The 11,372-nt window shown below is 42.3% G+C and overlaps 1 protein-coding gene across 3 annotated transcripts; it reads right to left on the reverse strand.

Annotated features, from left to right (window-relative positions):
• Positions 1-3,172: 3,172 nt before the first annotated feature.
• On the reverse strand, positions 3,173-10,891 carry LOC120655763 (26S proteasome non-ATPase regulatory subunit 10-like). Of its 3 annotated transcripts, XM_039933727.1 has the most exons (11): positions 10,756-10,891; positions 10,590-10,655; positions 10,311-10,502; positions 8,940-9,071; positions 8,143-8,282; positions 7,135-7,218; positions 6,341-6,469; positions 4,897-4,998; positions 4,124-4,294; positions 3,964-4,043; positions 3,173-3,587 (listed from the first exon to the last, which is right to left on the reverse strand). In XM_039933727.1, the coding sequence occupies exons 1-11, from the start codon at positions 10,796-10,798 to the stop codon at positions 3,539-3,541; spliced, it is 1,188 nt and encodes a 395-aa protein (XP_039789661.1). In that variant the 5' UTR covers positions 10,799-10,891; the 3' UTR covers positions 3,173-3,538. The 3 variants fall into 3 exon arrangements, with proteins under 3 accessions (XP_039789661.1, XP_039789663.1, XP_039789662.1); XM_039933729.1 differs by lacking the exon at positions 8,940-9,071 and having other exon boundaries at positions 3,202-3,587; XM_039933728.1 differs by lacking the exon at positions 7,135-7,218 and having other exon boundaries at positions 3,211-3,587.
• Positions 10,892-11,372: the final 481 nt, after the last annotated feature.

An 11,372-nucleotide genomic window follows, 5' to 3' on the forward strand; every position in this document is an offset into this window, starting at 1 on the left:
ACTACTTTCACAGGACCAGCTATAAGTGCACTGTTATTCCCATCGAGTCACCGAACTGCTGCTTCACGGGCATAGTGGCACAACACACTTCAGATCTTGACGTCACATCTCCTCAATATCAGGCCTTGTCCAATGGCCGGAGACGTCGTTAGCTTTGTAACTCGTCGCTAGCTCCTGGTATATGCTTTCCGGAGCGGTGAGTAAGGCAGTAGGTGAGGAATGTGAGTACTCTATTCTGCCTGTGATGAGTGAATTATCAACCGTGCGGTGTGATCGTGCGCTTGTCTTTGGATTGTAGGTACACGGGCGTCGAGTGTCGACGGGGAGCTGCCATGGATGTGCTGTGGCCGATGGACCGTGCGGTGGACGGCGGTGAAGGGCAGCCGGGACTGGAGCTCGGACCGGGCGGCAGCTGTGGCGTCCACTCCTGGATCGAGGGCGCAAGCGGCGACGGAAGGCGGGTTTCTTGGTTTGCGTCACAAAACCAAGGAGGCGGACGGCGGTTAAAGACGCCAAGTCGTGGAGGTGACGGGCGTCGGTCTCGGGACTGACGGAGGTGACGGGCGTCGACGGCGTCTAGGGCCTCGCTGCGGGCGAGGAGGTGACGGGCGTCGGGCGGCGTCTAGGGCCGTCAGAAGGCCGAGGCGGGAACGGCGTCTAGGGCCTCGGCGTGGAGGCGGGAATCTTCCCGCGCGTGAGGTTTTGGCGGTTTTCTCAAAACCGGCCACCTACCCGGGTTTCGCGGACCCTCCAAAACCGCGGACTGGATCTTCATCAAGACGGCGGCATCGTGGAGAAGACTTCGTTCCGAAGAAAGAACCTCGGCCGTCGGATGAGATCGTGTACAGGGGGTGCTGCAGGCCAACCGGTCTGACCGGTCCCTGGCACCGGTCTGACCGGTCTAACCAACCGGTCTGACCGGCCTAACTAACCGGTCTGACCGGCCCAGCGTACCGGTCTGACCGGTCCCGCGGGTATAAATACCCCTTCACTTGTGTTAGGTTAAGAGCGGCTTCTGTATTGCCTCCGTGAATTGTTCTATCTCCCAGGCCGCCGCCCCTGTGTTCTTCTCCCTCTGTTCCTCTCTTTAGAGTAGGTTTTGATTATGGATTTGTGAGACTTTGTATTGGATTTGATTGGGAAAGGAGGTCCCATCCTCCTTGTGCCCTCTGGGCTTTTGAATCAATCCAATTCTCTAGTTTTTGTGCCCTTGTGTGATGGATTTCGATTTTATTTTTGGTGCACATGTTTGCTAGGATTCTACGAGCTCTTTGTTGTGATTCTCGTGCTTCTGATCCTGTCTCAAATCCTTTGGAATCACGAGCTCTTCTGAATTAGTTTTCTTGAGTTGTTGAGAAAACCCCAATCCTTCTTGATCTCTCCTCGAATTCTCGAGATTCTTTGATCTTTAGGACGAGATCTCTTGGGGATATGTTCACGGGGTAGGGGCGAAGCAATCCCCCAAGTTTCATCGATTTTCGTGGTCGTTTGGTCGAGATTCACCGTTTGAACCAAAGCTTTTCGGGGTTTTCTGGGTGCCACCGGTCAGACCGGTAGGCAAGACCGGTCAGACCGGTCTGCTAGTTTTTGAACAGCCGAGACCGGTCAGACCGGTCCAGCGCACCGGTCAGACCGGTCCAGATAGATCAGTTCTGCAATTTTCCCAATTCGCTTCCGATTTGCTTCGTGGGTTCGCTCGCTCGTTCGAGGCCTTTTTGTGTTAGTTTAGCTTTTCTATAGCTATTTCAAACTCTGGTCAGAACGTTTGAGGGCTTGGGTGATTTTCGGGATATAGGCCGCCGGTTCGAATTTCGAAGAAATTTTGATTGGCTCTCATTCACCCCCTCTGGTCGCCGGCTTCGGTCTCTCAGTAGGCAAATTGAGGGGGTTAGGAATTCATTTTTCTTTCGTCAACACTGACGGAGGCGCGCTTACTGCTTCCACCGAGCTCGTGATAAATCGCAGACTTGGAGCGACTTTCAAATTGCTTGATGTTCTTCCATGTTAAACGATGGAAATTTTCCACAAGCTGCACAGTGCAGACACCTAAGGACGCAAGCGAGCCGAGCTGCGGGCAGCCTATACGCCACTACCTAAGCCTGCCTGGCTGCCCGCATAACCTGCAGGAGCTCTGCTTCCTGCCTAGTCCACCTCCGCATTTCTGGGCCAGAACTGATCAGGTAGTGATAAAAATAAAAACGAACAGAAGAACAAGTTAAAGGCATGCATCGATCATGTGATAAATTGCTTCAGAGATGAGCGACGTCTTGTTTCTCTACACCACTCGACCTCTCTCCACATGCTCCATTGCATGCCGGCTGATCTGTTGACGCAAGGACAAGGGCAAATTCGAGTCCAGTTATTAGCTCATGACCTATCAGAGAAAATGACTGCACAAATTGAAAAGTGGGCCCTATGTCAATATCTGACTTCATGTTAGCTCGTAAAAATAGGTAATATTTCCTCCCTCAACTTCACATTAACTGAAAGACCTGCATTTCCTGTTGGAATTATATACTCTACTTTATGTATGGAATTATTAGACAAGAAAGAATTTGACAATGATGATTTTTTATTGAAACAAAGAATTTGACACTGATGATGTACTCGTCACTTGTTAGTTATTGCAATGGAAACTGTGCTATTTGGCTAGTAGTCTGTAGAGCTCATAACTGGCCCCGAGTTCAGAAGGGAACGAAGCCAAAGGGAATCAACAAATAACATCAAGTAACTGGTGCATGGTACTTAACAGTAGAACCATAGTAAAAGAAGAGCGCACAGAAACATTAATCTAAGCAAATTCAATTTGTGCTCTAACCTCCAAGCCCAGTAGTATGGACTGGGTAAGACTAGTATTTTTTTTTTTTTTGGAGCTTGGGTAAGACTAGTATTGGAAGACTGCTACAAAGATCAGCAACGATGGATTCCTCGGTAGGGTAGCAGCGTGTATTGCTTGCAAACAGAGTAGATCAGTTGTTTCCCGTTCCCTCTTGTTCGCGGTGCGCCCCTCTCCACCCCCTGCAGACTCGCGCCGTCCCTCTCGACTCGCGGCGCATAAGCAACGCCGACCTCCTCTTCGATCTGTTGGGCCGTTGGGCGCTTGGCTATTTACGCATGGGGGCACAGCGCAGCTAGCTGTTGTTTAGCACCACCAATACATACGCGAGTTTGAGAAATTAGACTACATATATAGTACTCCTGTGACAAAAGTGCAAACATAAACGTGGCCCGTAAAAGCGTGGTTTGAATTGTGACACGAGTCACGACTGGTAATAATTCAGAAAGAAAGCGGAGGCTACACGCACGCATGCCAGTTGCCCCTCCAAAAGAAAGCCTGACAACTAACTTCCGCCGTTCGCCCGTTCCCACCCACGGACTACTAGCAGAGTAGCAACTCCATTGCATGGACAGAAGGGGCACCAAAATCATTCAGCACCCACTGGCTTAACTTACAGACGGAGGATATCGAACCCATGTAGCTTTCCCACAAAAACGTGAACGTGCTTTGAGCTATCTTCTGCGACACCCATAATAAGGTTCACCTAGCCTTGACGCTTCGAGTCACCTTCAAGGATTCCATAGCTTTCCTGCGCATTTCAACAACTAATGAAGTTACCAAGTGGTTTCTGAAAGCGTCTGTTAGGTGCCAGTGAGGGACCACACATCCATTAATGCAAATTGACATGCCTATTTTTCAAAAACTAAATCCCCATTCAAGGGTAGAAGAGTATGCTACAAATTAAGGAAATGAAAAATAAAATACGGCTACCACGGGATCAATGGCACGGCAGGGGAGGAAAGGAAAACTCAAAACAGGTATGAGTTAAATAATTCATGTACTAACTATTTTTTCATGACGAGGGACACATCCTGCCTAATTCGGAGGTTTTCTAGGTATAATTAAATTCTATGCAATGGAAGTGCGATAAATCATAGAATGGAACTAAGGATGAGAGAAGATACCGCAACACATCCTTTAGTTCAGAACTCCCTGGGTCCAACTTGAGTGCGTCTAAAAGCGACTCACATGCGCCCTTGTAGTCCTGATAATACAAGACAAGGTAATGGTCCGAAACAATTGGCAGAGCAAATCAGAACGCAGTAATCTGAGTTTCAATCCAACCTTCAGTGACATTAGAGCTATGCCTTGCCTATAGCAGGCCTTTGGCCAATCAGATCGCTTTTTTCTACATTCAATAGCATCCAGTAAACTGAGCAAAGGCTTGCCCATGTGAAGCCAGCAAAGGCTCCTATTCGAGAACAAGGTTGCATCTTCAGGGTCAAGGTCCAATGCCTACATCCAGAAAGTTAATAACAGCATCCCAAATGCATCCTTAGATGATAGCAGCACTATTTTCTGATGTAACACATAGTAACAGGCAGTCATGCAAATTTTAGGGAGGTTAAAGTACATTATTCTCTCATTCCATTATCATAGGGAATTAAGGCATATGCTCTCCTCAACAGAGCATCTGTTAGGGAAGTATGAATATATTCTATTACACCGGAGAATGCACCACATAATCGAGAAAGGGAAGAACCATTAGACAAAAATAAGTCCAACACGTCATAGTTAGACCTTGTTCTTGATAGCCTGTTCCGTTGGAAGAATTCATAGATAATAAGGCCAGCTGAAGCCCAGATGCATTTAGTTGGTGGCTCAAAAAAAAAAACGAAATGATAGAAGGCACCCTGATTCACACGAAAATTTTCTAGTTCGCATAGAAATTTCTCCTTTTTATATTTTTCATGTGTTTACATTCAATAATGTGAGACCAGGTCAGTACGTCAGTCATACATGAACCTTGTATCCTTAATGCAGAATGCAGTGCAAGGACCAGCCAATAAAAGTATTAGAGGTTGGTGATTAACAAAGCAGACGGTGCTGTCACATACCATACTGTAGAATTCTGCTGCAGAAAGAAATTTTTTTCTCCCAGCAGCCTTATTCCCTTGCGACTTCAACTCTGCCATTTTCATTTTATCCAACGGCTCTTTCTGAATCATCAAGAGAAGTTAATGAGCAATGGTTTGATGGACATATGGAAGACATAATAACTCTAAAGAAACTACTTGGTATAAAATTATAATGTAAAAAGAAAAATATGGTTATGATTTCACATAAACATTTCCTGCTCATCATTTCTATGACTGCATTCGAATGATATTTCAACTTTCAAGCACATATGATAATATCCAAGCTATCCATGCTAAGAAAGCTATAAACGTAGGCAATACAATGACTATACCCCATACAGAAATAAGAAAATATACACCCCCAGGCATTCTGCTCATAAACGGAGGCAATACAATGACTAAAACTACACTAATTTCGACCAAAGGCATTTCCTCAATAGGATAGGGCTTATGAAAATGAAATGAGTAAATTTGCAACAAAAGAAGTTTCATAATATTGTGCTTCTATACACAAGAATGAAATTTGAAGGCCATTCACTTCTCTTTTGCTGACTGCAGTAGTAAGGAGTACAAGATTTACGGCACAGCAAAAAAAAAAGCAACATGTGTGGATTTTACCACATAGTCAAATTCTTCATGGTGAAGGAACTTCAGAGATCAAAGCTTAACAGATACATAAGAGAATAATTTTTATTATCCAACGGGCTGCCATTTTCATATCTGCTTCTGAAAATACAAAATTGCTTTTGCATGTCTTTCTGTACCAAGCTGAGCAATTTGCATGAACCAAACAGATATAGCTATGCATGAATCCTGTAAAACAAACAAAATCCTACAGGCCTATAACTTTGAACAAGAATTACAGGAAAATTGTTCTCAAATGGGCATCAATAATTCTTGTAAAAAAAATCCTACAAGCATGTAATTTTAAAAACAATTTAAAAAGACGATTCCTAAGCCAGTAGGAAGAAAAATCCAACAATCAGGAATAGTAATCTGGACACCTAATAATGTATTTTTATGTGCCTAGCAACAAAAAAAGCAAATAATCAGTACAGAAGTACAAAAAAAATCAGCGTGTGTAGTGCAGTAACAGATGAACTTAATTCTGAAAAGTAAACACGAGACTTGACCTTTTAATAAAAAATTGTGTCCCAACTCCCAAAGCTTAAAGAGATACAATACTCAATTTTCACTAGAATTCCACTATTCTTAGTTATATTGGATTCTAGTGAATTTCAACAACAGTTGCAAGGTTTGAAGTGCATTCCTATAATAGCAAAGAGGTAAATCTTAAATCATTGATAGATAATATAGACATGACTCATTAAGGGAAAAATTGCTTCCAAAATAATTTCATTGTTTCAACAACAGTTGCAAGGTTTAAAATGATTTTTTATAGTAGCAAAGAGATAGATCTTACATTATCGGTAGCATTCCAGCTGGAACCAACGCCAACGCCAAGTACGCAATTCAAGCACTCAGCTGAGACATTCTTCGGTGCATTGATTAAAGCGGTTAAGAAATAATCTCCATTAGCAACAGCACCTGCCTATCATGAAACCAGTTAGAGATATGGCCCAGAGATGGATAAGGTAGCATTGTATTTTTTTTCACAATTTCACAAATGAAATAACGATCTTAATGGAACTGCATTTGGATTTGCATCAAATTACTATTGAACAGTCCAGTTAACTGTCATTGTATATGTGGCAGACAAAATTGATGGCTACATTGTACGACAGAAAAAATTAAAAGACACTATGAAAAGCATATCACAGAGCCCCAATGCATGTGTTAGGTAGAGCAAATACCGATACCCTTTTCTTTAAAAAAAGCCAGATACAGTGTTTTATGGTATCTATTAAAAGAAATAAATATGGGATATTGAAGATAATTTATAAGTTCACAAGATAAACATTAAATATAAGTAGACAAAGTCCTTAGCATCTATGAAACGAAATAACTAAACATGACGAAATAATAATCTACTTGGGCTTCAAACTGACAAACTGATTGGTGTCAGAAAGGGTATCAAATAAATGTTAAATACCGCCAACCAGTGAGACTAAGACTCCAGGGTGTACTTTGGTCATAAAACAAATGCTAACCAAATAAAACCGAAGTTTTTGCCAATTTCATAACTTGAGTTAAAAAAAGGTTGAAACAAAATAACAGCCTATAGGAATTGACATGCTACATCAAAGTTAAGAGTACCTGAACCAGGAGTCTTACGCATTTCACTGAGGCAGCATTTACAGCGAAATAAAGAGGTGTCATACCATTTACCATCTTGTTGTACTGGCAAGAAACATCAAGCATATTAGTGGGATAGAGGAAAAAATACAGAAAAAAATGGCTGTAATTATTCTGAGAGCTCAAAATTACATAGAATACAAGCCCAACCCTTAAATTATCTAGGCTAAATTTTAAGGCCCTTTCCCACCCCTATGTGCATGATTAATGAGAGGCAGGTTCCCATGGCATTGCAAAAATAAACAAGGATATAGTCGCGAGAAATGAGAATATCTCATGCCTAATCCTAGAGTATTTGTGCACAGTTCTGCTTCAACGTTGACTAGTACACTTTATTCAACTATAATTACAGATAAAAAATATATATTACAGCAACTGGCACACACAGAAGGGTAATAGCATCCAAAATAAGTTATTAGCGATGTATAAGTCGACTAAGACATATAGCAGAAATAGGAATGAAAAGCATGTATGGTCATACTTTTATTGAAAACAAGTAAAACCATGTCCTCATTCACACAAAAAGAAATGTGTTCCTTTTGTGAAGAAGAGGAGAAAAAACCTCATATCTTTAAAATACAATGTTACTGGTGTAAATAGAAGTTGACAAAGTACTTCATTGCTTTTTACCAAATCATGATCTTGCAGAATGGCATACTGCTACACAACTAGGGGCACAAGGACAAGGGAAGAAATAAGCATAAACAATTTCAAGACTCAACAGTTCGGTACAAGTTAGGAAGCAATGGCCAACATTATACCTTATGATCTTATCAAAAGAAGAAACATTATAACCTTATGTGATTTTCAATGCATGGAAAAAGCCGCCAGAACAGTGTCATAAAATAGAGCATGAGAACAGGATGGTTAGGTAAATAAAATAGTTTATTGCAGAAAGGAAACAAGAAAAAACCATGAACATTTGAACATAGGAGTCGTAAGGTACAACCAAAATACGGTTAAACTTACATCTGCATTGTGGTTCAACAAAATTTTCATAGTACCATCTTGCCCTTCAGTAGCTGCAATATGAAGTGGTGTCCCGCAACAAGTTACCGAGTCAGTGTAAGCCCCTTTTGCAAGCAATAGCTCTACAATTTCACAGCATCCTGAGTAAAGGAAAAGGATCCAGGTGGTTATTACATAATAAGTGATTTTGTTGAAAATATCTTCTTCTTTTTTTGCAAGTCATGCAGGTAGGTCAACTACTTGGAGGTAACATATCTCTCTCCCTTCCTCAAGGACAAACAAGGACTGCATGTACATCCCAGGAAAAAAATGCTTTTGTGTGTGGTGTGTGTGCATTGTAGGCTATTTTGGCCCCTTTCCTCTCTTAATGCAATGATATGCGCTCTCCTGCATATTCAAGGGGAAAAACGGTTTTCGACTTAATCAATCCACACCAACAACTTTGAGGGTCAAATATCAAGTTTTCAATTCATGGACCATCTTGAAGCAATTGTGTGACAGGGCAAGGACCTATCCCGCAGTTTATGAAAACCTTCTAAATACACATTAAAGACCCACCACCTCCCACATTTTAGGATGTTTATTATGATGTTACTTATCCAGAATTCTCATATCAGGTTTGAAATAATTCACAATTTTACATACATTAGCTCATGGAACAGAAAGTTTATGTGAAATAAGGATAGATAGATTCTAAAAAAAATTACACCAGTACAGAACAAATTATAACCAGAAAAGACCGAACTGAAGATAAGTGCAATGCATGGATGCATGATAGAGATGTTTTTTAGGGAAACCTAATCCTGCAGCAACATGTAGAGGGGAAAACCCATTGCGGTCGAGTTTGTCTTGATTGGCACCATGCTCAAGAAGATATTTGACAGCATCCACACTCTTACCATATATAGCACTAACCAGAGGAGTCCTACCTGTCAAGGAAAATAAGGAAGCTTACGATGTGATGAGTATTTGGGTTTAGAGAAGAGACCTGTTTCTATGAAAACATATTTTTCATCTCTATGTGGATAGGGAAAATGGTTTTTTTATGATAGCACAGAAGAACATGGCCGTTTGATACAGAAAATAAATATAGGCATTTCATATTTAGTTACTGCACATAGTAGAATATCAGAGTACTGTCAAGAAAAAAATAGTAGAATCTTTTGAGACTATAATGGACACATAGGCTGAGCAGGGAGGATCCCAAATTCACAATAATTCAGTTATTCCAACTACCAACAAAAATGTACGCTTCCAACGGAAGTTTTGATTTACTGAATTTGGAATTGGAACTGCTCAATGCTATGGAAAACCTGCATTAAGAGGGCTAGAAATGCTGCAAATTGCAAGATGGGTATTGAAGGCAGACCCTCTTGGGTGCATATGTTACTATTAGCAACTAAGTTCTTAGTGACTGAGATTCCTATTATCATTGGTTTTAAGTTTAAAATTCATATTTAATAAAACTATCCAAACTTTATAATGAAAGTTCCAAAATTCAATCATCCCACTAATCTCCCAACAGATAATTTAAACCAGAAAGGAAAATGGTTCACTTCAAATGTTTAGCCCGCCACAAATGTATGCATGAATATTATGCACATGTGCACATGTGTGAACTTCATCTAGAATACAAACGAGTAAAAAAGACAATGAGTACCGTATCATAATAATTTGCACCCACTGCCCGATTTCATCAAATGAACACAAAAACATGTAAAAACAAAAGCAACAAAGAATTAAGAAATGTAGCAAAGACAATAATAGACAATAGAAAAATCTGCTTTCTACCAGAGGATATACGCAAATGGAATATAGAACAGCTGCTCCAACATACCTTTCTTCTGTCAATCAAGGCTTCGGTCTAAACATAAAATTTACCATTCTTCAACAAAATACTTGTGCCTTTGAAACACTAACAGACGCTGCTATGCGTTAACTTTAGCAAGTCCAAACCAACAATGTACAACGGAATGACAGGTGTTTATGGATTGATCGGGTAATTTAATAATTTACGCTGTGCATAAAAAACCAAACCACCGTTGATATCCTCACCACAAAGTTACACGTGCAGCCGTGGAATCTATACTGCACCCAGGACTGGAAGCGTGAATAGAACCATAACTCTTGGTATGCTAGGATTTGTCGCGAAAGAGGGATAGATCGACCTGCGGAATCCAGGATGTCCACGTCCATCAGGAGATCTTCGACCAGGTGGCGGCACATCTCCAGCTTCCCGTTGCCGGCGGCGAGGTGCAGTACCCCGAGCCCCTTCATCTCCTCGTTGTCTGAATCCACCGTGACCGCCTCCACCGTCTCCCTGACGCGTCCCCTCCCCTTGTCCAGGAACCCCGCTAGCTCTGCAGCTAACGGTATTACATGGGGCCGCGCGGCGATGATGATAACCAGGATTAGAACGAGGATCGAGATGGGTTAGGGAGATGTACTTTTGAATATGACGAGGTCGCCGTCGAACGCCGCCTGGAGGAGCATTCCTCGCATCGCATCGACGGCTGCAGTGCGGCGGGAGGAAGGAATTGAAGGGAAGGAGGATTAGGGTTAGTGATCGTGGCTGAGGGACGGGTGAGGAAGGAGGGATTCCGAGGTGCTTACCGGAGGGCGTGGGAGCAGGACGACGAGGAGGCGGCGGCGCCATGGCGAGCGGTTGTTGTGGGGTACGGTGGAGCAGACGAGCAGTTGGGGTTTTGGAGCAGAGAGGAGAGGGTTGGGGGTGGGGGAATTGTCTGGAGTGGCGCCCGCGGCACGCGCGGAGTCACCGGCATGTGCCCACCAGGGTTTACAATCCCGCTCCGAAACCGCCGGAAACCGGGTTTTTTTCCCGTTCCCGGAACTGGGCGGGATTGGAAACCGCCAGGATTTCCCGAAAAATTTCACCCAAATTTAAATTTTTAAAAAAAATTTGTATGAACGGTAACCGCTGCATCCCGAGCGGGAACCGTTGTTTCCCGACCGGTTACCGTTGATTTTTACCGGGAAATGCCGTCGGCCGAGGGGAAAATTAAAAATTTTGGCAACATTTCTCCGTAATTTTGTAAATAGCATTGCACAAAGTATATATCAAGCATTTATGTATCATTGACAGGGAGATAAACATATAAATAGAAGTTCATATACATATAAATGTTGTGTTCGCATGAGTAGTCCATAAATCACAACAATAGTCCATCCAAACTTCATATCCATAGTCCATACAAATCATCAAATACACA

Source organism: Panicum virgatum, chromosome 1N, assembly GCF_016808335.1.
Source record: "Panicum virgatum strain AP13 chromosome 1N, P.virgatum_v5, whole genome shotgun sequence".
Lineage (NCBI taxonomy): Eukaryota > Viridiplantae > Streptophyta > Magnoliopsida > Poales > Poaceae > Panicum > Panicum virgatum.